The sequence below is a fragment of the Plectropomus leopardus genome, chromosome 23 (assembly GCF_008729295.1).
Source record: "Plectropomus leopardus isolate mb chromosome 23, YSFRI_Pleo_2.0, whole genome shotgun sequence".
NCBI lineage: Eukaryota > Metazoa > Chordata > Actinopteri > Perciformes > Serranidae > Plectropomus > Plectropomus leopardus.
This window is the reverse complement of record NC_056485.1, coordinates 10,218,079-10,245,961: the sequence shown is the minus strand read 5'-3', so window position 1 is coordinate 10,245,961 and position 27,883 is coordinate 10,218,079. Positions and strand designations below refer to the sequence as shown.

Below are 27,883 nucleotides of genomic sequence, written 5' to 3'. Positions count from 1 at the left end.
TCAATCGTCGCTTAATATTTTATTTTGAAAGAAATAACCGGAAACACTTGCCTGTTTTAACACTGGGGCTTGTCATTGCGTTAGTAACGTAGGGACCGGTGCTTTGGTGGAGTTTGACGTGGCACTCTGCTTTCACTGAGAGCAATAGACAGTGAAGAGGACTCTGCCCAATAGTCAGGTAAATACCATTACGACATTATTTACACACGTAGCCGATGCAAATTTGAAATTAATTCTTGTATTATTCTTTATGTCAAGGTACATGTGCTTTAAGTAAATGCGCTTCTGGTGCAAAGGAAAACTTTGAAGTAATTTCCGCGTAGCTAGCAAGACGTTTTCTATCAATATGTTATCAACACTGGACGAGGTGCCGTCGCTGTCATGATACTGCGCTCTTTCGAAAAAATGTTAAGCTGTATGTTATAGCCAAAATATTTTAGTCATACTCGGAGGACATATGTGTCTGTTCAGCTTGATGTGAATGAAGAAGAGAGGGATGCTCAAATCATTAGCCATCATAACGGTCTTTGACGTGGCAATTCTCGGAAGTGGCAGACGCGATTACTTATTGAACTAAACAATTAATAACGATTATTTGCGGTTCTTTCTGCTTTTCGTTTGGGTAGAATATGTTAAATTGGTTTATTATGTTGTAATAAAGGGCTTTCATGGACTTGTCAGTGCGCAGCTGTTATTTTTGTTGACCCAGCTGTGCCGAAGTTCAACTTGTTTTAAAAGGTTTGACACCCGGAGAAAAAGTCCTCAGGCCCGTTGCTTTGATAACTTTTATCGTGAAAAGGTGCTGCTTGCTGCGAGTGTTTGAAATGGCCTTAATTAAGGGACTATATAGATATTCCCATAATTGTGCAAAAGTGAGGGTTATTGAATAGTAGCTCTGACAGCAAAACAGAAACAGAAAACCCATGCAGTCAGTAAAAATAATATTAGCAAGGGTAGGCCTGCCTTATCTCTCAATGAGCAATTCAAAGGTCCATGTTACATGGGTGTACATGATTGCACGAGGTCAAACATCAGTTGTTGTCTGGACCATGCTAGATTTATGAAAAAGGAGAAATAGACTTAAGAGTAGCACCAGAAAATGTCACTCTATATTTCTAAATACCGTGTTTACATTTTGCAGACTAACATTTGTTATTATGGCTTAATTATTTTTTTCCTCTTTGTCACAAATTAGGTAGAAACACCAAATCAAACATATACATCATCAGCCATCAACTTAAAATTTCATTCTTTCAGCTTAACAGGTTGTCAGAACTCATTCATTCTGGCATGAGAAGACAGTAACATCCCATCAACATGAGTCAACAGGGTTATGTTGCTGCACCCCCATACTCCCAGGCCCAGCCAGGGATGGGGGGCTACCAAAGTGGATTTGGAGCTGGTCCTGCTCAGTCCCTCTATGGGCACTATGGGGGACCGCCTCAGGCATTCAGCGCTCCACCAACAGGTAAAGGACCTCTGCTCTTGTTTTTGGATGTTTTCCCAAATAACGTGGTTGTTAACAAGTCCTATCTTGTTCCTACCTAGCATGATCAGCCCGTTTATTCTTCAGTTATATCAACAGTAGCAACAAGAGCTCTTTTTTTCATAACAACAACAACAGAAGCTCAGGTGTTTAGGCTGACATGAATATTTTTAATAGGGGCCTGAAATGCAGAAAATGAGTTATAGTTAACATGTCTCAGTACAGAGCTGGGGGTGTTTTGTTTTGTTCATTGTCTTATCTTATCTGTCACTAAGTGTTTGTTTATCTGGCCTTTAAATAATTCATGTGCTACTAAACCACTGCAATAGAATGCATGTTAAGTACCAGCAGCACAAGCTACAGGATACAATTAATTTATTCTAAATGTCACAGCACACTGACGCAAGCTCTGTTTGACCGAAGTGCAACCCAGTTCCTAGACTCTCAGTCGAACTACTGACATTAGGGTCTTAAGAAAAGAAGGTTAAGCTAACGTCAAAGAAACTGTCATGCTTTCTTGACAAAAGCATGGGGGTCCACTGCAACCACAGTGGACACAGTTGAAAGCACTATAATCAAATTTCTGTTTGGATCAACCATTGCAGGCAATATGATCTGTTCAGGCAAACTACACACTTAGCTGTATATAGCTTTCCTTTAAAACTCTGGTTTTAGTCTGCACATGTCCGCACTGATGAATACACCCTGACCCTTTAAGAACCCTAAGCTCACTTAAAGATTTATTTGAAAAAAATGAGAAACCACAGAGGTCATTTTTCAGATGCTTTGAGAAGCCGTGCTTTGGTGGAATATACTGTATAAAAGTTTTTTATCTAGAATTAAACAACCTATGATACTGTGTGAATACCATAAACTGTACACGTGTACACGTGGTGTCTGTTACTTACTGCAGGTATGATGAAATCCCCAGTTTCCTCTGCTGCTGGTATGCCTCCGCCTCCAGTGTCCGGTCAGTACAACCCAAATGTCCAGCAGAATGGCGCACATCCGCAAAGGTAGCAATCTTCATGACATGGCAACTGTGTGGCATGGTTTATTTTCTCTCTGAAATCAGCAGAAGGATATCATGAATGTGCATGTTAAAATACATGGAAAGAGATCTTTCTTTTCTCATCCCTTTATTTTTAAACTCTCACTATAAAAAAATGTTTTTTTTAATCAACAAGGATTAGATGCAAGAGATCTATTTTGACTATATTTGCAAAGTTTCATACAGCATTTTAAAAACTAAAGCGTATTAAGCTCATCATGAAACCACACTGTACCTGCTGTATTATCAATTAGTGTTGTTAAATTCCTCAGATACCCTGCTCCACCAGCTGTTTCTGCTCCTTATGGACAACCTCCTCAGTCTGCATACAACAACATGGCCTCTGCAGCCCCACCTCCTGCCCAGCAGCTCACCAATCAGATGGGTGCTATGAATTTAGGCAACTATGGTAAGTTTGATATTTAAGGATTTATACTTCTGGAAGATAATACAGTAGGGTGTGGCATACATAACAAAAAAGCCATGTAATTAGCTTTTATTATTATCATAATTAATTATAATCTATCAGACAGGATAAGACAGGGAATTAAAAATGTACTGACCAGATTGTATTTCTTCATTTTACTTCTTTGTGTAGCCTCAGGTCCCATGCAGAGCCCTCCTCCAACAAGCTCTGTAGCCCAGCAGCCTTTCCAAAGACCCCCTCCTCCAACGATGGGCCAGCCACAGATGCCTCCAGGCCCGCAGTCCCCCCAAATGTCTTCCCAGATGTCTCCACCACAGTCACCCCCAGCAAGCATGCCAATGGCCGGCCCACCGATGGCCGGCCCACCGATGGCCGGCCCACCGATGGCCGGTCCACCGATGGCTGGTCCACCGATGGCAGGCCCACAGATGTCAAGCCCGCCGATGGCAGGCTCTCCAATGGCAGGCCCACCTATGGCAGGAATGGGCAGACCCTTTCCGGGGCCACCTCCTCCAGGCCCCGGAGGTTTCCAGCAGCCTGGTCCTGGAGCTGCTGGTCCACCAGGATATCCACAGCAAACAGGTAACTGTGACACTGTAAACAAAAAGAGTTGAGATCACGCCAGTCAAAAGAATGTTAAAGGTTAATGTTAATGTTAATGTTAAAGAGCTATTACAGCTTTTTAACAAAAAAATGTGTTCGATACTTATTGGTAGTAATACTGTCATCAGCTCAGAGTAGGGATTTTGTGGTCAGAGAAATCACCTGCTCGAAAGACAGAAATTAATAACAGTTAACCACCACAACACAGTAAAACAAAAAGTCACCATTCACACAAGAAAATGTTTAATTCAGTAATTTTGTGTGTAGGGCTGCAACAGTACGAGATTTTATGATACGATTACTGTCTCCGAAAATATTGCGGTTTCATGGTATCAAGGTAATACCAAATTTTTGTAACTATAAGTCAGAATGACCTTTAAAGGAATGAAAATGTAAGTTGTGGGTGAACAAGCATTTTACTACAAAAATTTAAACTTGAAACTATTTTTTTATGTAAGTATATTTTAAAAGTCTCTCTTTTGAAAACAACTAAAATAAGGGTGAGATTCTCTGTCCAGTTCTTTTTTTTTTGTAATATTGTAGATAAGCAAATGTACAGAAGAGTTTGGCAGGAGTGTTATCAATCTGTATCCTTTTGATAAACATGAAAACAATGGGCTCTCATCTCATCAGCTCTGCTGCACACGATTCTAGTTTAACACTGTTGACATTAGGTGTGATTTAATGGCCAGTCTTTCCCGCTTTCATGCACAGGTCAGTTTGGGGGACACATGGCTGGGCCCCAGCCAGGCATGCCAGGGGCCTTCCCTGGATCACCAGGTGGACTGGCAGGACCACCTCAGAAGAAACTAGACCCTGACTCGATCCCCAGCATAGTGAGTAGACAGCTAATCCTCCTGAGACTGCATACCTTCACATTACAACATACCAAATGCTGAACCAACAGCTTATTAATTTCTGGTGTATGTAGGCATCGAACATCTTTTTTGTTAAAATTACTTAATGTTCATATTTGGGCATATAATCAAGCAAAAGCAAACTTGATGAACATTGCATTATTTGTTTGCCATTTAGTTTTGATGAAGTATTTATTTTTAAAAACATTGTATTTACTTATGTCTAGAAGAGTCAGATTGTTTATAATTCATAACTTTTCTGCTTTAGACTCAAGTCATTGAGGATGATCGAGTCAAACAAGGGGGGCAGGTCTACAGCACAAACATCAGAGGACAGGTTCCACCTCTGGTCACCACTGACTTCACAGTCGAGGACCAAGGTAACTCATAACAACATTTAAACTTTTCTCCAAGCAAGTTTTTTTTTTCTCTGGAAAGAATATTGAACCTTTTTTAAACAATTTCTACACACGTATGCCAGTGCACGTGTTCATGTAGTGCACATCAAGTCCAGTCATTTCTATGTCATTTGTGAGATGTAATTTAAAGGCTTTTACTCAACATGGAGACATTTTCTTCAGAATTGTAATTATTGACCATTTCTGGTAATGATACATTTAACATGCAGAATTATAGTCTATACTTGTTTCTTTGAGAGCGGTGACAGAAATGTGCTCTATCATGATATCAGTGTCACTGACCCTTTTTTTGTTTGTATTTTTTGTTTGGTAAACCCAGGCAACGCCAGTCCGAGGTTCATACGCTGCACCACTTACTCTCTACCTTGCACCGCCGATCTGGCCAAACAGTGCCAAGTGCCCCTGGCCTCCATCATTAAACCCTTTGCCAGTTTGCCAAAGAATGAGGTAAGTCATGGTTTTAGTTATAACTAATGGCCAGTTTCCATAACTAAAAATTATATCAACAATATGTTATCATCTACTAAGATAAACCAACAAAGAGAGTAAGATTGAGTAGATTACCAGTATGGTTGTAAAGTCCGACTCTTTCAGGGAATGATACATGCATTTATATATAAGTGTAGCCCATAGAGAATTCATTTTTGGCACTCAGCCTTGTGTTGGAAAGCATCTCACTTCATCACTTAAATAGGCAGTGATGCTGCATTGTGTCCAGAGTTTTGATTACTTTTTCCCCCAGTTCTGTATGTTTACATATAAATGCAACATATTAACAATCAGAATGCACTTTTGCATTTCTATACCTAGTTTTGAAAGGACAAAAACTTCTTGGGTGGGCCTAACTTCTATATACGGGAAACATTGTACGCTAAAACAGTCATCACACACTTAAGTAATTATATCTTTAGAGTGAGCTGTGTTTTTTAAATGTTGTAAACTGCCATCTTTAGAATGACTAATGAAACTGAGTTTTTTGTGATATTTCCCTCTATAAGTTTTTTTGTTGTATCTAGTTGTCAAGGAAATTTTTAGGTATTTAAAGCCTCAATTAAGACACATGCTTTTATGTATAATTTCCTACCATAGCATTTACTTGGAGGATAGAGACTGATACATCTACCTTTATTTTTTAAAGTTTATAGAACACCTAAAAGTCAGTTTGGGAAAAAAGGAGTATACAACCACCAAATGTTCTTTTCCTTTGATAGATGCCTCCATGTACTACAAAAGTTAAGCTGTCCTGTAAATGACCTCCTTTTGGATCATATGTGGTCCAAGAATCCTGCTGTAGATACCCCTCCCCCTCCACTCGCCTTGTCCCAGGAACCCATTGGCCTTTTTAGGCAATGTTAGCTTTCTCTCATCTGGCTTTAGGCTAATTAGCAAAAGTCAGAAGAAGAAAGGAGGTTTATACAAAAGGAATCAAACTTGAGTGTTTTGCAGTCTCAGATTTGACTCCATCGAGTGCAACAAGGAGCATAATCACTTAACAATTATAGTAAATAGTAAAACTTTATCAATGCTCTGAGTTTGGACATGACTGGAAATGGCATGCTGTTGTGCTTGGATGTTGTTTGAATTTGCTTTATCATCCAACAGGTTTTGTTCTATGCATTGGGTAAACAACTCATAGATAATGTAAAAGCTTAACTCTCCACCTTAAATTCTCCAGTATAACAATAAAGCCTACTTGCTATCTCGTCTGCATGTGTTTTATGGTATTTGAGTCCATTTTCAATTTAGTTTGCAGGGAGTATTGAATAAACAGTGTTCAGACAGTTTCTGTCATCTGCAGGTCTGCATATGGTACTTAGTAACAGTGCTGTGGTATGTGTATTATTAAATAACTTCTTGCAAGACATTTTTAATCTACGTCAGACAAATGTTCTGTATATAAAAGTGCAGTGTGTATTGTTTGGGTGCCATGGAATCAGTGATGCTTTAAACAGAGCTGAATTTACACGGGTTATAGTACAGTAGTATGTGAAAGAGTATAGTCTTAGAATGGTAAATACTGCTGAAAACATGGGAAACATAACAGGGGATGTACACACTTAAAAGTCAGTCTATAAAAAAAGAATTAAACCATGATCCTTATCTTTAAGTTGTCACGGTCATTCAACTTCCTTTTAAGGGACAGATTTTGAAATACAAGGGCCTGCTTTAATTTAGAACAGCTGTGGAAAACTTTACCATAATGTATTTTCGTTTGTCCCTGTTTAGACTCCTCTATATGTTGTGAACCATGGTGAGACGGGCCCCATCCGCTGCAATCGATGCAAGGCCTACATGTGTCCCTACATGCAGTTTATAGACGGGGGTCGACGCTACCAGTGTGGTTTCTGCAACTGTGTAAATGAAGGTACGGTGTAATGGGAAAGAGGCTAACTCTAACATGTAAAGCAGCCAAAAAAGATACATCAAGTTACTTTTTGAAGTCTAAAAGTAAATTTGTTTAATTAAAAGAACAGGAAAACAGGTAAACCATTTATACATTGGGCACAGTTCTATATCAAATTTTATTTCTTTATCGTCCCCTAGTGCCAGTCTTCTATTTCCAACATCTTGACCACATGGGCCGGAGGGTGGACTTCTATGAAAAACCTGAGCTGTCACTGGGATCCTACGAGTTTGAAGCCACTCTGGACTACTGCAAGGTACAACTACTTAAGCTCTATCGACTACCATTCAGTATACATGCAGATTGGATTAAGCTGAACAACAGAAACAAGCTCAGTGTTTCACACACGTAATTTTTTTTGTGGGGGGGGGGGGACCACAATTGAAAACATCTACCACCACATGTTAGTTTTTTATCTTTGGAGCTTAGAGGTACAGTGGGAGCGCGATTGGAATATATATACCATTCTGTTATTCATTCATTCTGTTAAGTGTAAGTTCATTGCCTGGGGTCTAAATGTTTGCTTTCACTTGCCTCTACAGCAGCTGCTACTTTCATCTGTTGATCTGATCAGTTCTGAACAGATAAATAGATCAATTGGTCATCCCATGATTCAAACTCCTAAATTCTAAGTCTGTGGAAAACACTGGGGCTGTATAATTCAAAGATTGTTTGCTGGCTTAAAGCCGACTTTATGCATAGATGTAACATAGAACAGCAAATACTTGAATCTAAAGGATTTCACGACTGATTTTTCCAAAGGACCTTTTGGCACACTAACATTTATCATGAACTTTATCAAAACTTAATGCAGGATAAACAGTGTTCAGCTCAGTTGTTTCGCAAACACAAGAAAGACAGCAATGCCATTGAGGTGCACCTCCCTACGGAGGCTGTGGTTGTTGAGAACAACATTAGAAGGTTTGAGGAAGCTGGCAAAGCTGAGTCACTCCACTGGCCTACTTTTGCTCTGTTTATTAAGATTCATAAACAGCCTCTGCAGGACAGCTATTAAACAAAAGCCTGCAAGGTGATTGTCTTGTCATGGATTGTAACTGTGAAAACATAGCAATGTCTTACTGACAATCCCCCTCTCTCACACACACACACACACACACACACATTGCAATCGGGGTCTCCTCCTCAGGGTCTCCTCACAGCTACCTTACAGCTACCTTAAGTCATAAACAAGCACCAACGGGAACCAAATCTCTGGTATTTAGAACTAATAATAGAAAAGACGGTGGACAGCACACAGGATGACCCCAGGTTTGTGCCTTTGTTGATTATGATTGTTGGTATGATTAAGACCTTAACTTAGAGGATACAGAACTAAAAAGTGGAATAATGTTTGCATATGACTTGTGTGTTCAAGAGCTTAGATTTGCATAAAAAACATTTTTTCTCATTTCCTTTTGAAATCAGGTATTTTATGCTGCATGCCTGTCAAGCTGCATTAGCTTGGAAAGATTTGAAAACAGCTAATTAATTACACCTGCTGACTTCTTCTCACACAGAACAACAAGCGTCCAAATCCTCCTGCTTACATCTTTATGATTGACGTGTCCTATAACAACATTAAAAGTGGACTGGTCAAACTGATATGTGATGAGCTAAAGACTCTGCTGGAGCATCTGCCCAGGTATGCACAGTACTTCAGAAAACCACACACACACACACACACACACACACGCTCATACAGTACAGGTAGGAATGCAATATTTATCATTTGCTACATTCGGTGCTATACATTTTCTATACTGATTGCTAGAGCCCAGTGCAAGAGACCACTGTCTGCTACTACAGTTTGCATCCGACATATGCCAAAAAAGGACTTACCTCAAATCTTAAACACCACGCCAACTATCTGTTCTCATCAGCTGAATATTCTTGCATGAAGTTTTGCAGATGGCTGGTATCGGTCAGGGTGGGCACCGAGGTTGCCAAAAATGGAAAATATTATAGTGCAGACTCTGCTCTCTAAAGGGAACCAAAAACAAAACAAAAAGCAGTGACAGACAGAAAACATTGTTTTTTTGGTCAAGCATAACTATGGAAGTTTTTGATTTAGAGTCAATGATGTACTTCACCTGCTTATTCCTAAAATAACTTAAAAATGGTCTTTTTCTTCTCTCCACTTCATTAGTGCCAGCAGCAATACATACTCATTTGTCCACTGCCATGACATCATCCTGAAAACACTTAGTAGAAGTGTACTTCTGATAAGCCCTCTCTTCAGCTGTGTTTGAAACTTCACTTTTGTTTTAAAAGGCACTATGTTAAAACATTTGGTTGATGTCATTCTGCACTATTTGCTGAATGCATGTTGAATTCACTCAAGATAGAGTGCAGTTTAAGTAAACGCAGATGTAGGCAGACTTTTTTTAATCATCACTGGCATTTTTTAATCACTGTCTGGCACAGTATGAAAAGAAGACAAATGATTTTTTCTTTACAGTAGAGAGAGAGAGAGACATCTACAAACTGGAGTTGGCATTGTCAGTAAAGAATGCTTTTCAGTCACTATGATGGTTAAAGGTTTTGATGTGTGGTTTTATGTTCAGGATAGGTACCACACCTCAGAAAGTTCTGGTAAATGTTACGTGTTTTCATGTTTTTATTTCTTTATGTGGCATTTATTTAGTTCTTAAAACAGTTTTTGGTAATCATGTATTTTATAAGTCAATAATTTATTTCTTCTTAAAGTCCCTACAAAGTTTTGAGGAAGGACTGTGTTTTGGTACTTATTAAAGGGAAATTAGACAGGGCTAAATTGTTTCACTTCATTATTATTCATTTATTTAATTTTATTATTTCATTCAAACTAAATGTATTAATACAGAAAGTCTTTTAGTCAGTGCACAGCAGGTCAGCTGAATCTGCAAAGACTTGAATAATTTGAATAATGAATTTTCCAATATTAAATTAATAATGAATGAATATTCACTTTTATTTACATTGTTTTCCTTTGTCCAAACGGCCAAGCTCGCATTATGCCGCTCACCAGCAGGAGTGTTTATTGATCCGGTGTAGCAAAGTGCATTGTGGTAGATGTATACCTCTTGAGTAAAAGGCAAATGCCACAGCCTCCTTTTCTCTATTTTCTCTGTTAGTATAGCACCTATATCAAAAATATTTGTGTCTTTCTGCTATACAGACAGGCCAGTTTCATGAAAAGATCATCTTTCTAGCAAAAATACTTATTAAAGAGAGGAAAAAGCACAAGTAGTATGTCTTCAACTAAATAATCTTTAAAGCCCTGGACAAAACAGATTTTATACATTTCACACAAACTGACTTACTGAAAACATCCTGGAACTCACTGAGGCTTGTTCTCTCTCCCTCACCAGTGAGGCAGGTATGGAGAGCTCTGCCATCAAGGTTGGCTTTGTCACCTACAACAAGGTCCTCCACTTCTACAACGTGAAGAGCGCTTTGGCCCAGCCCCAGATGATGGTGGTTTCGGACACAGCTGAGATGTTTGTCCCACTGCTCGATGGCTTCCTCGTCAACTATCAGGACTCAAGGGCTGTTATCTACAAGTAAGATACAACTTTTCATTAGTTTGTGGAAGAACTGTTTATCTTGGATGCCCCATGTAGTAGGGGGAGGCATGTTTATCCTGAGAATTCTCTGAAGTAATCCAGCTAAACCCCCCCCCAAAAAAGGTTTATTTTGGTATCACTAGATATGAAACTGTTTAATTTGGTATAGAGATCAACATTGCTTCAGTCAAATATTTACAAAACAATCTTTTTGAAGTAAAAAACAATATGTGGGAAAGACCAAATACTGAATCAATGTCAAGTTTTTTATTTAAGATACATTTCAGCCAGGCATTGTCATAGGAAGGCATTCAACAAGGCAGTGAGAACAATGTCACATGTCAGCCTTAATCCTGTCATCCTTCTCTCTAGCCTCCTGGACCAGATCCCTGATATGTTTGCAGACACCAACGAGAGTGAAACGGTCTTTGCTCCTGTCATCCAGGCCGGCGTGGAGGCATTCAAGGTTAGTCACAGTGTGACAACTGTCGACATGTAGCGGGAGACTAGGGGCCCGCTGCAACCTCTCTCAGTCATGTGTGTTTGCTATAGTTTTGCATGTGAACGATTGTCTTCCAACTCATTAGGACAGTTGGAAGCGTCCAGTTTTGCAAGCCACACTTGATTAGCATCAGTGTTAGTCAGTCTAACACACTTGTCATTTTTGTCATAATGCTAATGGATTCCAATTACATGTAGTGTAGCCAAAACACATACTGTCTTTCTAAAAACGGTCAACCAATTAAAATATAAAGAGAGAGAAATTGCACTGCACCCGCCCCCGCAAGATTGCTTTAATGTGTCAAAATATTTCAGACGTACTGCTCACCCCAACTTTGACATCTGAACTCATTCAACCTATCAACTCAGTGAAGTTTCTCTTTTCTATTCCTGATATGTTTGTGTTTACTTTTAAGTCCAACAAACTTTCCCAGTGAGATGAGGTCAGTCTTTTGGCGCTCACGGAAGGAAAAGTTCACAAAAGTTTAATTGGAAGCAGTTGTGGTGTTACACAACAGCAAATGAGTCTGTGACTTTCTGTGTTTGTTCATGCCTTTTCATATTTTTATTTTGGCTATTGCTTACATCTTAATCGGTTTCATTATCTGTTTATTTTGAAACACAGGGGAGAACTCTGTATATATTGTTTGTTATTATTAGGATAATCTGATCCTCTGCGGGAGTGGAATTTTGCACCTTGTGACCTCATGGTTTCATTGTTAAGACATGAAAAAAAAACAAAAAAAAACTGCATGAGCAATCAACACACTCCACACCTCGGTTTGGTCTTCATTTGAAATCATTTCTCTCTCATCGCTGTCTGTGCTCCAGGCTGCAGAATGTAGCGGAAAGCTCTTCATCTTCCAGTCCTCCATGCCCACTGCTGAGGCTCCTGGCAAACTCAAGAACAGAGATGACAAAAAGCTGGTCAACACGGAGAAAGAGAAAGTGAGCTGCTTTTTGAACTTATATTGTACAGCTTATTCAGAACTCCAAATTTAGACTGCTTGCAGTTGTGGAGTAAAAACACAGTGCCAGAGCTCAGTGTCAGTAAGCAAAGGAACTCATCTGCATGAGTCCAATGTGGTGGATGCAATCTTTGAGCTTTGTTTGAAATCTGAGGATTCTGCCACAGGAGACTTACCCAAAATTCTGTTTTTATCTTAGATCCTGTTCCAGCCCCAGAAAGGAGTGTATGAGCAGCTGTCTAAGGACTGTGTGGCACAGGGCTGCTGTGTGGATCTCTTCCTCTTTCCCAGCCAGTATGTGGACGTGGCAACCATGGCTGATGTGCCTTCGCACACCGGAGGCTCTGTCTACAAGTACAACAACTTCCAGGTACAACATGCAGCAGGCACACTTGTTTGAAGTATTCATAGGCCTCTGAAACATACACAAGATGCTGCAAGCAAAACAAAGAAAGAAGTTTTTATTTCTTGTCACTACACCGAGAAGTCAGAATTTAACACATAGGAAAAGACATTTAAAAGCTGGTTTGTTCCACATAACAACTTTGGCACAGTACCCACAGTCTATTATAAAAATGTCCCATAGGAATAGTGCAACAAGCGTGGGAAATTACTCCAAACTGTACTAACACACCACACAAAAAAGGCAATACAATGCAGTTTCACACACAAGGACAAAATGTATAATAGACAAGTTTATAGTGACAGTGCAATGTAGTAACGCAACAGTACAGGCTTTAACTACTTAATTACTTTAATCTAATTATTTGTGGAATAAACATTCTTTTTATTGTTTACTTTGCCCAAACTGACATGTCACAAAATCACATCTCTTAATATTGGACTAAACTACTTGTGTTAATGTAAATTTATTGTCCTTGGCATGGCACTAAATGGACAATACTGCCATCTGCTGGTTAAAACTAAAGCACATAATATTTGCTGCTGATTCAGGTGGAGACTGATGGAGAGCATTTCCTCAGAGATCTGAGAAAAGATGTGCAGAAGAGCATCGGATTCGATGCCATCATGCGCGTTCGTACCAGCACAGGTAAGGAATATGAGACTTTGTGTCTGGTATGTGATGTATCAAAGGATTTACCTCTCAGTGCTTTACTCTATTGTGTGTTTCTGTCATCAGGTTTCAGAGCCACTGAGTTCTTTGGTGCCATCCATATGAACAACACCACAGATATAGAGATGGCAGCTGTGGACTGTGACAAGGCTGTGACCGTAGAGTTCAGGCACGACGACACACTCAGTGAGGAGACTGGGGCACTCATGCAGGTATGTGTCCTTTTTGAAAATATGCCTCATTTAAAGAAGAAATACACACTTTTTTTCCTTAACTTATCATTATGAGGCAAATTTTGATTGCACAATGTAATGTCTACAGGATAATTACACCATTTGTGTTAAGATCGGCTCCCTCTATAAGCCTGCTTTTACTATGAAATTCTGTCTGCCACTGGGTATGGGAAAATTAAGGTTTGATGTACAGTACAAAAAGAGTCGCTTTGTGTAACCAAAACAGGAAGAGGATAGCACCCTTGTTGTCCCCAATCACTTTGGTAGCTATCCCCACTGACATAAGAGTACCACTGAAGTTCTTTGTAGTTAATTTCCCCAGCAGTAAAAATAGCAGACAGTGGAACAATTTAAGTAACTGCAGAGGGTATGATTGTTGCTTGGCTTTTAGAGAAATGGAAATCGATGCAGTTGCCTCTGCGAAATGTTGAAAAAGTTGTCTGATTCCACACACACACACACAGAACAAAAATCTAAAGAGAAAAAATATCAATTTGCTGATTTTTCAGGAGTTAAATCCCAAAGATTTAGTCATAACTTATGATTGGACTCTGTTTCCCAGTGTGCCTTGCTGTACACCACCATCAGCGGACAGCGACGTCTCCGCATCCACAATCTCAGTCTGAACTGCAGCTCGCAGTTGTCGGAGCTGTACAAGAGCTGTGAGACCGACTCACTCATCAACTTCTTTGCCAAATCAGGTGACTGTCCTTGTATATTCTTCATGACTCATCCACACTTAAAGCTTCATTTTATGTTTAATTTCAAGTTTGCACTAAAAGCACAGATGCAGAAGAGATGTATTTTTCTTCCCATGATTTAGGAGAAGTACAGTATTTTAGGAGGGAGTCAGCTTTCTTGATTTAGGCTTGTAGTGTCGTGCAGACGTAGCCTGCTGATGTATCATCCTGACCTTTGCTGAATTTCCCCCATGCATCACTTGATAATCTGCTAATACTCAGACTTATGAGTAAAAGAATGAGTTATGGAAATGAGAACCACATGTTTCACATAAAATACAGATGACACTGAGCCTTTCTGTTATCTGCACATTGTGAGCCTTAAGTGCAGCGGTTTTACTGACCTTCAGTTGCCTTCTTTCATTGGTCCGGCTGCTCTTCAGCTCCCCTGTGCACCCTCTCTTGTCCTGCCTGATTTTTCTCATCTTTCATTCATTGTGATTTATTCCTGTACTTATCCTTAGCTGCCAGTTAGACTTGCTGTTCCTCTCCACGCTCTTTTGTGTCTTTTAACTAACCTTTTCTTGTGCCCATTCAGCTTGCCGTGCCATATTAAACCAGCCCCTAAAGAATGTCAGGGAAATCCTGGTCAACCAGACGGCCCACATGCTGGCGTGCTACAGGAAGAACTGTGCCAGCCCCTCCGCTGCCAGCCAGGTCAGTGCAGGACAACACCTGGAAATAAAATATTTGAATTTAGGCTTTGATTTAAGATGCAAAGAACTCCTTTATATACATATATGATACATTTTGTGTTTGTAACTAAAGATTTGATGGTACATCCATCTCTCAGAAGGTAACAGTAATGTTTTTATACCTGTATCCACATGTAGCTGATCCTGCCTGACGCCATGAAGGTGTTTCCGGTCTACATGAACAGCCTGATGAAAAATGCTCCCCTGGTCGGCAGCACAGAGCTGTCAACAGATGAGAGAGCGCATCAAAGGCTGTCGATCATGGCAATGGGGGTGGAGGACACACAGCTGCTGCTGTACCCACGCCTCACCCCACTGGTACGGGACAAGCTCACACACACTTTGAGATAAATCCACTTATACATGTTAAACAGAGTACGCTCAGGAGGATTTCGAATCTTTGAACCATTTTTCAAGTCAAAATAAAGACAAATCTTGACATATTTTTTTTTACATTTTACATATAGAAGGAAAAGTGATAATGTAGCAATGATACATTTGCTAATTTTTCAGCACAACATTGATGTCAGCAGTGAGGCTCTGCCTGCTCAAGTGCGCTGCTCGGAGGAGCGTCTGACAGACTCTGGCATGTTTCTGCTGGAAAACGGCCACTCCATGTTTCTGTGGCTGGGCCAAGCGAGCCCTCCGGACCTCATCCAGAGCATCTTTAACCTGCCCTCCCTCGCCCACCTGCAAGGACACATGGTCAGAATTCATTTACTTCCACCTCAACACATTTATAAACCAGTATGATCTTAGCAATATTAGATATTTTCTTACCCCTGCTGAGCCTAAAGGTATTACAGTACAGGAAGAGAATGTCTGGATGTTTGGTTAGGCAATACGCCCTGGAAATACAAGTCCACTTCTGAGACAGACACTTCATAACTCAGAAAAGATTAAATTTGTAATAAAATCTTACATGTAACCATGATTTGATCCATCAGGAAATCATTTGATACATTCAAAAGTGGATAAACTCCACAAGCTTACCCTTTAAAATAAGCTAAACTTAGTCAACAATAGCGCAATGAAACACTTTAACCCTAACACAGTAACAACACTTAAACATGTTTTAAACATGTTTTTTTTTTTTTTTTTTTACATAAGAGGAAAAGAACATGGCAGGAATGTGTTTCAGATGGCAGATGGTAGGCAGTGTAAATGGAGTATTTCTATGACAAGTAACATTCATTAAATACCTCAGTGATCTCAGCTTTATAAATAAATCAAGGCTGTTCGCTTCCCATCCTGAAAGGACACCAGTGCATATAATAAATGTGTTAAAGTCGTGACTTATTTACCCAGCAACTTATTAACCCTTATTTTAGACTGAACCAACCTTCTCGTTTTGTGTTTTTCAGTGTGCGCTGCCAGAACTGGACAACCCATTGTCAAAAAAGGTCCGATCCATCATTAGTGGCCTGCTTGAAAACAGGCCAAACTCTATGAAGGTAACACACTCAAAGCAGCAACATGCTCCCAAAAACATTTTTAATTAAAAACAAGCAAGCCTCTTCTCTTATTACATTTTTTCAAAGAAAAATTAAACAGTGAAACTGACTGTCATACAGCCTTGAATGATCTCTGCGTCCCTCTAGTGGAGCTATTGAGAAAATACATTACCCCACAACTGCTCCAAAATGTAATGTTTTAATAATTGTTATAAACCAGCTAATAAAAATACAAGTTAGGAATGCAAATCAGAATTTTGTAAAATAAATGGATAGTTTAAAATGTTTGGTTTACTATAAGTTAAAAAGAACACAACCGTTGATATAATTGAAATCATGTTGGTACACTTGCACAGCAGCACCAGTGCTATAAAATGGTTAGCATGGGTCAAATTCAGATAACAAATGATTAAATCCATTGGATGCTACAATCCCAATTCTTCAAATGAAGCAAAACAACATACACAAATCAAAAAACACAGAGACAGGTTTACATGGATTTGAAACATGTTATATTTAAAACCAGAACAAGCACTGATCACGTCAACAATGTATCATCCAAGAAACAATGGCGAGTTTAAGGAGCAGTGTGCAGAAATTAGAGGCGTCTTGCGGTGAGGATCGAAGATATCAATCAGCTGAAACTTCTCCCACGTGCAAAGTGTGAAGTCCAAGTTTGGATTCCTCTCATGTTCTTTGATTAGGAGGGTCAACAGAGGTCGTTGGTCATCTGCTCTGTAACAAACTCAGCCAATGATTCAAACCAGTAACAACACCGTATAAAGCAGTTTAACATTACAATTTGAGTTTTTCTAAAGCAGCTTAATAGGGTGGCTGATGGGAAAACATGAATGGACTACTAGGCTACTGTAGAAACATGACGATGTGACATGGTGACCACCGTGGATGAGGAACTGCTCCTTATGTAGATATAAAAGGGTTTATTATGAGTTGACAAAAATGTGATAATTCTTATTTTTAGAAGATTATACGTGTAAGAAAATATACCAATATATTCGTCTAAATCCTACACACTAGATCTTTAAGCACATTTTGAAGAATCGAGGTCAGTGGAACTCAGCTGGTCAATGTAAAACATAAAATGCGTTAAATTGACTCCTAAACTGCATTCGGACTTTCTTTTTTTCCTTGTCCCTCTCAGCTCCAAATTGTAAGGCAGAAAGACAAACCAGAGATGCTGTTCCGTCAGTTCCTGGTGGAGGATAAAGGCCTGCACGGTGGAGCTTCCTACATGGACTTCCTTTGCTACGTTCACCGAGAGATCAGGCAGCTGCTCACTTAACCCCCTCATCACTGTTTCCTCTTCCTCTCTGGCCTGGGAGAAACACGGCATCTAACGGACCACGCACAAACCTCACAGGGTCAGTCTCAGTTGGCTTCATTTGACGGTCGACAGAAAGAAACTTTAAGGGTTTTACGAAGACAGAAGAAGGAACCGGGAAAGCCTTTTGAGATTTGAGAGTCCAAAGCTGCCTTTCCAAAATGCTTTAGTGTACACACAGTATGATCATCAAATAACCACTTGTCACCTGAGGAACCTCCAAGTAAAACACAGACAACACATCCAGCATTTCCCGCACAGATGCTCTGCGTGATGGACTGCGGAGACGGGAATGACATCAGCGTCTGAGGCTGAAATGCACTTTGGCATAAAGCCCACGTCCATAAGCAATACACCATATTTCTCAACACTCAATTGAGTTTTACATTTTATTTTGCAGATTTACAGGATCAAGACAAGGGGTTATTTGTGGGCAATACTGTAGACGTTCACTTTGAAACTCAATAAAGCCTGCCAGTCTTTGTTATACGTGACTTTCTCCCATGAAGACTGAATATGTAGAGTCCCAGTAACTCATTTTAAAACCGTCTTTAAAAATTTCTTTTTAAAAAATTAATACTCAAAATTTAAAATATAAGACTTGTAGAGGCTTTTAACTTTCACATTGTTGCTTTCCTTAGTGGAAAATTTACCAAAATAAGCATACACACAAGTAGTGTATACACAGTACTAGGTATTCATAATTTAGCAGAAACGATGCAGCTGCTGCCGAGACTGAAAATTATTCCTGTCATTACACCATAAGTGATTCAAAGCATTTAATTTGCACCACAAAAAAAAAAAAAAAAATCAGATTCTTTGACCATTTATAGTAGAGACTGGATTTTCGCTGTGTGCGGTGACGCAGAAAACATTTTGTTTTGGTGTGCGGAGATTACAATAAATGAACACAGCTGTTGCTCTACATGAAGAACACACTCGTGTCTGGATGAAAAATGCCACTTATTTTTTCTACACTTAAAAAAAAAAAAAGAATGGACTACAAATGGTGCATAGAGGCATCAGAGGGAGCAAAAAGGGCCCAGATATTATTCTGTTCCATAAAACTCACACAACAGTCAAACAGTGATCTGCTCTTTGTTGGGAGTGAATTATTTTGAGAAATACTTCCCAAAAACCTATACCAATGCCATATTATGAGTAAAAGTGCCACCCTGCAAATCTGACTTGTGCCCATAGTGTCAGTAAAATAAAATCCGGATCATCAGATTTTTAGTATGAAAAGCTCTTTGTTTGACCTGAGTTCAGTAAAATCTTGCACAACTGTCTGCTATGTTGATATGTAACATTTCATTCTTGGGTGTCAGTGCAGCAAGCATCATATTGTATTACTTTGCTTGTTTAAATAGAGGTTTTTGCCTCTGTGTAATTCATGTATACATCTGATAAATATTTGAGTGTATTTGTGGCCGGCAAAAGTCTTTTTGTACATGAAATACACAACTTGTGTTTAGAAATATGACCACCTGCCTTAAGTTGATAAAATAGTTGTTATATGTTCCGAGTATGTATGTCCCAGAAGTCAATGGCTGATTTCAGTCTTTTTGGTTTGTATGCAAACTTATCTCAGGTAATTTGAGTACCTTACTATTTTACGTCAGAAGAAGTGATTTCATTTGAACTGGAAAGATGGACAGTTGTTTTCTGAGTTGACCTATGGACGTTCACGGGCTTGGCGTGCCATGAATATTTTATTCCAAACCCTCAACAAATTTTGTCTGAATTAAATTCTTGACATAAATCTTGCTACTCTGTCTTTTTTTTTAAAAAAATTAAAAAAAAGCAGATTAACTGACAGTATTAATTGCAAGCCAGAACTACACTTCTGTTTATAAGGTAGCACTAATCTAAATGTTTACATTCAGTTTGCTGATTGGTGGTCATTTGCCCTTTGAAAATAATTCTGCTTCTGCTGAGATTCAATTTCACATAATTAACAAGTACAAAGTCCAAAATGAACACTAAAATCATTTTACACAAACAACCAACAATATTATTTGATCAAAACCAGGAAATAATTTTTTTTGAACTTGTGTGCGTTGTCCTCTTGCCACCACAAGGGGGCGTCAGATTACTATTCTCCAGTCAGACAATTCAGATGAATATGCTTTTTGATTTGGAATATGATCTGATTAAGTTGGACATTAAACTAATTTTGTCTATATTTAATCATAAATCATGCACCATTAGATTTTATATTTCTCATGTAAAAATTTAACTTCAGTTCTAAATTTAAGTGTCTGTGACTCAATATTACAAGCTTACAGTGTGAAAATCACTAAAATCAGTATTTTGGGACCTATTATGTTGATATCACAGAATCAAATATATTAACAGATCCATTATGTTATGAGTCATCCAATAATCTACATTTTATAATTAACAATTTTTATAATCTACATTTTAGAATTTACTATCTGAAAATTAAGGTGTAGACACCAAAATAATACAGAATCTTCAACATTTTTCTAAATAACACTATTCTAGCATACTAACGTGGTTTGATAATCATACAGTAATATGTTATATTCTACATCCTTTAATGTTGTAAGTAATTTAACACAGATTTTAAAGATTAAGTTGTATCATTTATTTTTTCACTTTTGTCTAGATAGTTGGCTTTGGATATTAATTACACAACAAATGTAGAAATGCTTCATTGTTTTTAGACAGAATGTGTCTCCATCCACTGTGATATATATGGTAGACATGTTTAGAAGTGGGTACTCTCGCAATCCCGCCCCCCCCATTTTATCAGTTTTATCAGTTACATTTCATAATCTTATTTTAGAGAATGAAAGTTGTCAATCAAACAGAAACTTTTTTTAGTAAGGCACGCAAACACAGATCAAGGAAAAAAATGGCAAATTCTTGATGGAAATATACACATTATCTCCAATAACACTGGAAAAATAAACACAACTGAGAAAAATGTGCCATTTTCTTTACTAAACTAACATGCCTCACTGAGAATGTTTACGTTTGTGACTATACAGTGTAGTGACATAATCTGAATGAAAAACAACATGGCAAACCGTCAAATGCTGCAAAGTATTTACCTAAAATCAACCAAATCTCAAGCATATGTCAGATTTCCGGCTGGTTTGACAGATACTTCCTGTATCCAAAATACAAGTCATTGTGAAAAAAGAAAAAGAGGAGAGGAAAAAGTCAGACTGAAACAGTTAGTAACTTACTCACATAATGTTCAGACACTTCTCTCAGTGATCCAGTAGTTTCCAACCAGCAACAGGCAGTCGATAAGTGAGACTTCTACTCAGCATGCCTTGTGTTTGCTCACATATGGGGCCAAGCAATGCTTTAATCAAAGACAGCAGGAACCAATCAGGCTGATAGGTGCGGGCAGCTGGGCTCTGGCCCACAGGAGGACGAGGGGGAAGGAGGAGGGAAACAGCAGGAAGCAAATTAGCTGACAACCCAAAAAATGACAAGTATAAAACAAAGTTACAGTGTTTGTATCAACAGCTAAACCCCACTTCCTTTTCTGGTAAAAACAGTGAATTCTATGAACAAATCTTAAGACCTGAAATTCACCCGAGAGCAAACTTTCATTTAATACTGTACAACCGACAACCTTTTGTACAATGACCATGATACCATATAAATAACCGCAAACACTGCTCAAAGTGTAAACAGTGCTTTGAAAACAAAAATAAAAACATACTGATAGATGATTTACTTTACAGGGAGTACATAGGGTTAAACGAAAAACACCGAAAGCAGCATTTATCTTATGATAAAAGATATCTAATGTTATACTCATGGTAAATATAGCTACCTGTGTGCTTCTGTAGACAAACCATCGAGAGTATGGTCCGATTTTGACATCAATACAATCCTTGTGTTGTCTCCTTCTAGTTGGCAAGTAAACACGAAGTTGAAAAGTTTCTCACAGAGTTGTTATCTAATGCTTTATCTATATTATATACAGTTTAAAATGTGTTTTTTTTTTCTCTAAATGCTTCCTTGAAAGAGCAAAAAGACAGACCACAATGGTTAACTAAGTTCAGGGGGGTAAGAACACTCTGGAATTGAGTTTGGAATGTAAAAACAGGGAGGGGTGTGAAGTTATCTCAGATATTTGTTTTTGACGCTGTAAAAAGTCACAGTGATTTCACTTGGCAGTAAATAAAACATTTCAAGGCTGCAACAGAGATAGAAGCATCCTGACTAAACCTCTTCATCACAAATTCCCTGTGTGTTTATTATGTTGGAGGCTAATGCAGTTTGCAGAACTCGGCGTTCGTCAAATAGAAAGACACTCCAGAGACAAATGGTGGAAATCAACCTTGAATTTTCTATTCATTTTTTTGTTTTCTGTAATAAAGTTCTACAATTTATTCAACAAAATGTTCAAAAGGCATTCCAGAGTGTTCGCACCATATTGCCTACTCCTACTTGTGGCCCACAGTAATGAACAATATTTCTATCTATGATCAAAAGTCTGCATAGCACACTGTACACAGTATGAGTCCAAGTCAGTTATTGGGCCAAGCTAAAGATGATGTCCTCTTCCAAAGCCTCCGCTATGAGCCATAAGTTAAAGAACATTTTCAAAGAGGTGCATTGATCGCATGATGTTTTCATCCTGGGCACAAAAAGAAAACAATGTAATGAGAAAACGCGAGTGTGCCAGCAGTAGAGAAAGAGATGTGTCGGGATATCCAGCTTACATTTTGGCAGCAGTCGATAAACTCGTCGATGGTTACCACTCCGTCTTTGTTCTTATCCATCTTCTGTTAGAGAAAAAAAAGATGAAGAACAGCCTCTGTGATGTGACTGGCATTAAGAGTGCAGTGAGCACTGCCAACGACACACTTGCCTGAAAGAATACTTCTACATGCTGACGAGGCGTCTCCTCTTTGAGGACAGGATATGTGCATTTTCCCATCATGTCGTAGATGGCCTTCATGATGTCCAGCATTTCCTACGAGACAGAAGAGAGTCAAATCACCCAAATTAAAAAGAAAGGTGTTCCTCAATTCCCCTTAATGACCTGCGATTTTGTACAATAGAGATTTTTGCTGTGACACCAATATTATTCAGGTGAGTGGATTTTCATTTGTGGTGTTTAAAGATTTAAGAATGACATTTGGTAAACGAAGAAAGAAAATGTCCCTTTTACTCTGGCTTATCCAATAAAACAGAATTATTCAATAAAAACTGCTCATCAGGCGTTTTTGGACTAGAGGAACTTTTTCATAGTTTTAGGAACCCCCCTTTTCATTATGTCAGCACTGTAAGAACTAGGAATGATCACAGTTCTTTGAATGCCTTCTTAAGGGATTTTTTTGTTCCTATTTCAGAGCACTTTCTCAGCACATTAGTGAGACAAAAATAATGGACAAATGGACTGACTGAATAAAATTCAATGGTAGAATTACAATGTAATTTGTACTCGTCAAAGCAAAAGTGCCATTTCTCTACCAACTGCTGTCTACTGTATTACACTTCAGTGCTCCTATTGATGATGCAAATGCAAACGGAAAAAAAAATGCCCTTGAAGACATGCAGTTCTTGGGGGAGCGGTCAGTTTCTCTGAGGGAGTTGGGTTTGTGGATTATCCAGAGTAACAGGGACACTGTTTCAATGTCACTTCATCCTCAGGCAAGGAATAGTAATTACAATTGGCCAGTCCAAAACTTACATCCAGACTAAAATATATCAACGACTATTTGATGTATTGCCATGAAATTTTGCACAAACATCCATGATTCAAAGACGCTGAATCCTAATGACTTTTTTCTAATAACATTTCTTCTAGCACCTTGGTTGTTTTGAGTAAAACTTCTTCACAGCTATTGGATGGATTTCTATTAAATTTGTTACTGACATTCAGGTCCACCTCAGGATGAATTGTATTACAATACAATTCATCCCGAGGTGCCAATACCAATACCTGCAAAACTTATGACAATGCCGCCAATCTGTAATTTGTGTTTAGTGCTGATAAGCTCATGTCGGCACCTGTTAAACATCAACATGTAAGCACTGTCACTGTGCAAGCAGCAACCTTTGAGGCTAAAAAATGAAGCCAGCGTGGAAGTGCCAAAAACTGTTCTGCTAATGGCCACATGAGGCTGGCTCCAAAAGTGAGTTTACAGCCTGGTAAACAAAACACTTTTGTTCTACATAGCTTATTTCCCTATTCATGACAATTGTGTTGGGGGTGAATTTTTATACAATCGCACCATTAATTAACAATAATTTTTTTAGGCTTAAAGTTATATATAAATGAGGGAGTGGTCATTTTGAGTGACTGGCAGTCTGTGAGGTGTCACCTTGGGCTATGAGTCAGATCTGCCTCTCACTCCTCAACAGCTCTACCCTCTCATCCAAATAAGGTCACTTCTGTCTCCAAAAATCCAAGATGCTGATGTGATCGGACCCTTTGACAAAAACTCTTGAAATCGACTCCAAACAAAAAGGTCGCTATTCGGATATATCAGCGATTCACAGTTGACACTGTTTAAAGGGACATACCTCTTTAGTGATATAGCCATCTTTATTGATATCATACAGGTTGAAAGCCCAGTTGAGCTTCTCCTGGATTGTGCCTCGCAGGAGGATAGAAAGGCCCATAACAAAATCCTACAGTGAAAACAAGATTCACTGAGAACTGTATAAAATATACAAATGTAAGAACTTGCATTTGTAAACAATTACTCAAAAACCTATGACATAAACAAAAACATACAGTAACAAAATTCAGTGTAGCATTTCATCTGATTTTACACATAATTTCTGGAAGGATATTATGTCAGGTATTAATCAGAAGCAAATGATGAAACAGCAAAAGTGCATACGCTATCAATCAAAAATACCTCGTTATTCAAGTTATTAACTGCCTGGTAATCTGTGGCGGCCCTCTGGGAATCCCCGTACTTTAGAGCTGAAAGGACTGCACATTAGCTCTGGTTTGGCATAATGACAGCGTTTCTGTCCTAATAAGCAAATATATGCCCTTCATAAATATTAATCACATTCTGATAGCATCTCGAGTAGACTTGAAGGGGCTACTTTAAAATGATTGGGGTTGCAGGTTACGTAATGCCCCAGTGTAAAGCCTTAGGGGTTCACAGTGTCGAAACTTTTATGAAGTTTGGTATGTGATTTCAGTGGACAGAGCTTATTTCTTTGGATATATTGTAGCTTAAATTCCTGACACATACAGAGTACCAGTCATTGATATAAAGGACAGATTTATTTTAGGTTAGGAGCAGAAATGCAGTGATACTTTTCTTACCTCAAAACTCACAGAGCCATTGTGATCTGTGTCAAATGCATTGAACAGGAAATGCGCGTATGTTGAAGCATCTATGGAGAGAACAAACATACGCATAAAATAAAAAACCATCTGCCGTGATTAAAGCTTAATCAGCACCAGCAGAAACATCAACTGCAAACAAGAAAATGGTTCAAAGTGAAGTGCTGTAGCTTTTTTAGACAACTTCAAAGAATCAGAATGCATTTTTTCCTGCTCAGAGCTAAGAGTTGTATCATTGTTTCCTGTGTGGTGAGCCATTATATGTACTGGTCTGCCTTTCTTCTCTCTGAACAGATATATCAAAGCCTCCTAATGTTTTCTCTCTTGTTCCTCGGGTAGAATCTTTGCATAATGATGAGAGCAAACTGAGCAACGGCAGCATGCATATATACAAACAAATGACTTTCTCCTTCTCTCTCCGTCACTTTTTCTTGGATGGAGGTTTAACTTAAAGTACTCGGGTGCAATTTTTCTCAACATGAGTGAAAGGCAATTTGTGTCGGTCCAGCACACTGGGGAGATAAGACACAGCGACACAAGCTGCAAAAAACAAAGCAGACACGAACCTCCTTGTGGGAAGAACTGAGCGTAGATGTCTTTAAAAGTTTCTTCATTGACGACTCCACTGGGGCATTCCTGGAAGACAAAAAAAAATCACATAGGTCATTTAGCATCTACATTAAGGACTCTATTCTATATAAGAGTCCTTTCATAAAATCTGGGTGTGTGACTGAGACTTGAAACCTCAAGTGAGCATACTTCACTGAAAAGTGCATTCTCAGTTTTGAAGGAGATATCTTGCATCCAGCGGTTAAACTTTTAAAATGAGCAGTTATTGAGTATTCATACATTATACATTTTTCAATAAGAGGGGAAAAGTCTATCTTTTTGATTTTTGTCATTTTTTACATTTATTGTCATTTTAACCATATCTGAGAAATTATTTTTATATGCCTTAAAGTACTTCTAAAGGAGATTTTAGGAGCCTTTCTAAACCAAAGGCAGCTTTCCAACATGGCAAAACATTACCATAGTAAAATGACTTACTTGATGACAATATTTAATATTTAACAAGCAACTTAAGAGCAGCTGAAGATCCTTGAAAAGTGTCAACTCATTACACTCTGGGCCATATACTGTGGAAGGAAACCTGGAAGCTGGAAACTTTTTTGCGGTTTGCACCAGGGGAGCAACTATATAGGAATGAATAGGTGCCATCTTTGGTTTGTTGTCTAAAGAATTATTAAAGTTTATGGTTCACTCTAACCTATTCTGAAAAACCAATCATTCACCAATCACCAGTCAGTTTTAGTCTGCAATGATGCGCAGCCATGGAGACGTACTGATTTTACTGGGGTTTTAAGAGTGAAGCAAAGGGTAGTAAAAACAAGCTTTGATGCCATGTAAAGACATATCGATTTAGAACAACCTTGATAGCAGCGACTATCTTGTCTATAGAGTGCATTGGGGATGATGTTTTTTGTTGGCCAACAGGAAAGTTAGCACTGCCCTGATTCCATCAGCAAAAACAGAATTTTTCAATTGGATTTTGGATTATTGCTGAAAATAAGCTAATGTTAGCCTACAAACAAACTACACTACGTTAACATGACTTAACTTCACCACCATAATAAGGCTGTAAAGCTGTGTTAGGCGTGATGACGTTGCGTAGTCTCACTTAGGCACTTGTTAGCAACTGCCATTTTTGAAATACTTGAATGCTTCGAACTTCACAAGTGCGTTATTTACTTGATGGCATAGAGGCAAATGTGAACATCTCTTAAACTTCAGGGATCTAACCAAAAACCACTTGAAGAAACCCACTGACTAAGTCGAGGGAACCAGTAGTGCAAAAATGTTAACTAATTTCTTGGTTTTAGGACTCATTCATGCAGTGGTCCATAACTGAGAAACTGCTGTTTCATGTCATGATGCCAGACAACTTGGTGGAGTGGGACAATTTCAAGGTCTGGACCCAAGCAAAGCTGAACTTGTTACATTGCATCAGAGATGCAGAAGTGTACTCTGGCAGTGTGTCAAGTACACCGTCACAGCTGGGTGAAACACACCTGAAATTATCATCCAGAGAGGATGTTAAGTCACTCAGATAAAAAAATTTGTTGCCAGTTCATTTTTTGACTGACTATTGAGGGTAGATGCTTTTAGGGCCACATTTTATTCTATTAAAGATAAGTCATTTAATTTTTCTTCTGTTAAATTTGGTGGAATTCAAACTGCAATCCCATCCAAGCCTCAAAAAATATCTTATCCACAGCCATTCATAGTCACCCACCTGTGCTTGTCTGGTAGCATTCAGTGAAAAAGACTGAATACTCTTACGTAACATCCTCAAGGAGGATGCTTTTGTCTCTTTTTAAAGAAAAGGGCCAACCAAAGATGTGGTGGCTGACCTTGCTCAGAGCAGCGTGGGGATAAAGACAGCTAGTTTTGCAGGTTCAATTTCTGTTTGGTGAGGCTGAACACTGCGCACTCTGGCAGGATATGAATCTTTGGAACAGAGTAAATGTTCCATCTATAGAGACAATTTCTAAAGTAGGAGGCACATGTGGTTTGAGGTTTTCTGGATGAGAAAATAGCAAATCAAAGGAACAACCTATATATTGGGTGGATACAATAACATGAACTCCACACTAATACAGATTCAGCTGAAATCAAACAGCTAGAAAATAATGAAGTTGTGAATAATTCTTTTGTACACCTTAATCCAAACATTTAGATTCAAAATTTTGTTGGAGAAACATAAGTCGAGAGAG

General features: G+C 38.7%; 2 protein-coding genes across 7 annotated transcripts in view; one reads left to right on the top strand and one right to left on the bottom strand.

Moving 5' to 3' along the window:
* The first annotated feature begins 98 nt into the window (after nt 1-98).
* On the top strand, nt 99-19,562 carry sec24d (SEC24 homolog D, COPII coat complex component). The gene is made up of 23 exons (XM_042511811.1): nt 99-178; nt 1,258-1,468; nt 2,400-2,502; nt 2,810-2,946; nt 3,136-3,546; nt 4,282-4,403; nt 4,693-4,804; nt 5,163-5,290; nt 7,070-7,208; nt 7,388-7,503; nt 8,765-8,889; nt 10,598-10,789; nt 11,165-11,258; nt 12,125-12,241; nt 12,461-12,631; nt 13,216-13,312; nt 13,403-13,548; nt 14,132-14,270; nt 14,848-14,966; nt 15,143-15,322; nt 15,518-15,709; nt 16,369-16,458; nt 17,621-19,562. The coding sequence occupies exons 2-23, from the start codon at nt 1,318-1,320 to the stop codon at nt 17,759-17,761; spliced, it is 3,222 nt and encodes a 1,073-aa protein (XP_042367745.1). The 5' UTR covers nt 99-178; nt 1,258-1,317; the 3' UTR covers nt 17,762-19,562.
* The window catches only part of kcnip4a (potassium voltage-gated channel interacting protein 4a), a 134,511-nt gene continuing 123,575 nt past the window's right edge, over nt 16,948-27,883 (bottom strand). For 4 of the 6 annotated variants that reach the window (XM_042511812.1, XM_042511816.1, XM_042511817.1 and 1 more), the window contains 7 exons: nt 25,676-25,745; nt 25,089-25,159; nt 24,326-24,433; nt 22,665-22,769; nt 22,516-22,578; nt 21,023-22,430; nt 16,948-17,193 (listed from right to left, as the gene is read on the bottom strand). In XM_042511812.1, the coding sequence (XP_042367746.1) occupies nt 22,383-22,430; nt 22,516-22,578; nt 22,665-22,769; nt 24,326-24,433; nt 25,089-25,159; nt 25,676-25,745 (465 nt within the window). In that variant the 3' untranslated portion in view covers nt 16,948-17,193; nt 21,023-22,382. The remainder of the gene's footprint in view (nt 17,194-21,022; nt 22,431-22,515; nt 22,579-22,664; nt 22,770-24,325; nt 24,434-25,088; nt 25,160-25,675; nt 25,746-27,883) is intronic. The other 2 variants (XM_042511814.1, XM_042511813.1) reach the window with 2 other exon arrangements.

Bases quoted from the DNA above. Each gene is read 5' to 3' on its own strand.
- sec24d (XM_042511811.1), top strand. From the start codon at position 1,318: ATGAGTCAACAGGGTTATGTTGCTGCACCCCCATACTCCCAGGCCCAG. The intron at 7,209-7,387 runs GTACGGTGTAAT...ATCGTCCCCTAG, and splicing joins CTGCAACTGTGTAAATGAAG to TGCCAGTCTTCTATTTCCAA. The intron at 14,271-14,847 runs GTGACTGTCCTT...GTGCCCATTCAG, and splicing joins CAACTTCTTTGCCAAATCAG to CTTGCCGTGCCATATTAAAC.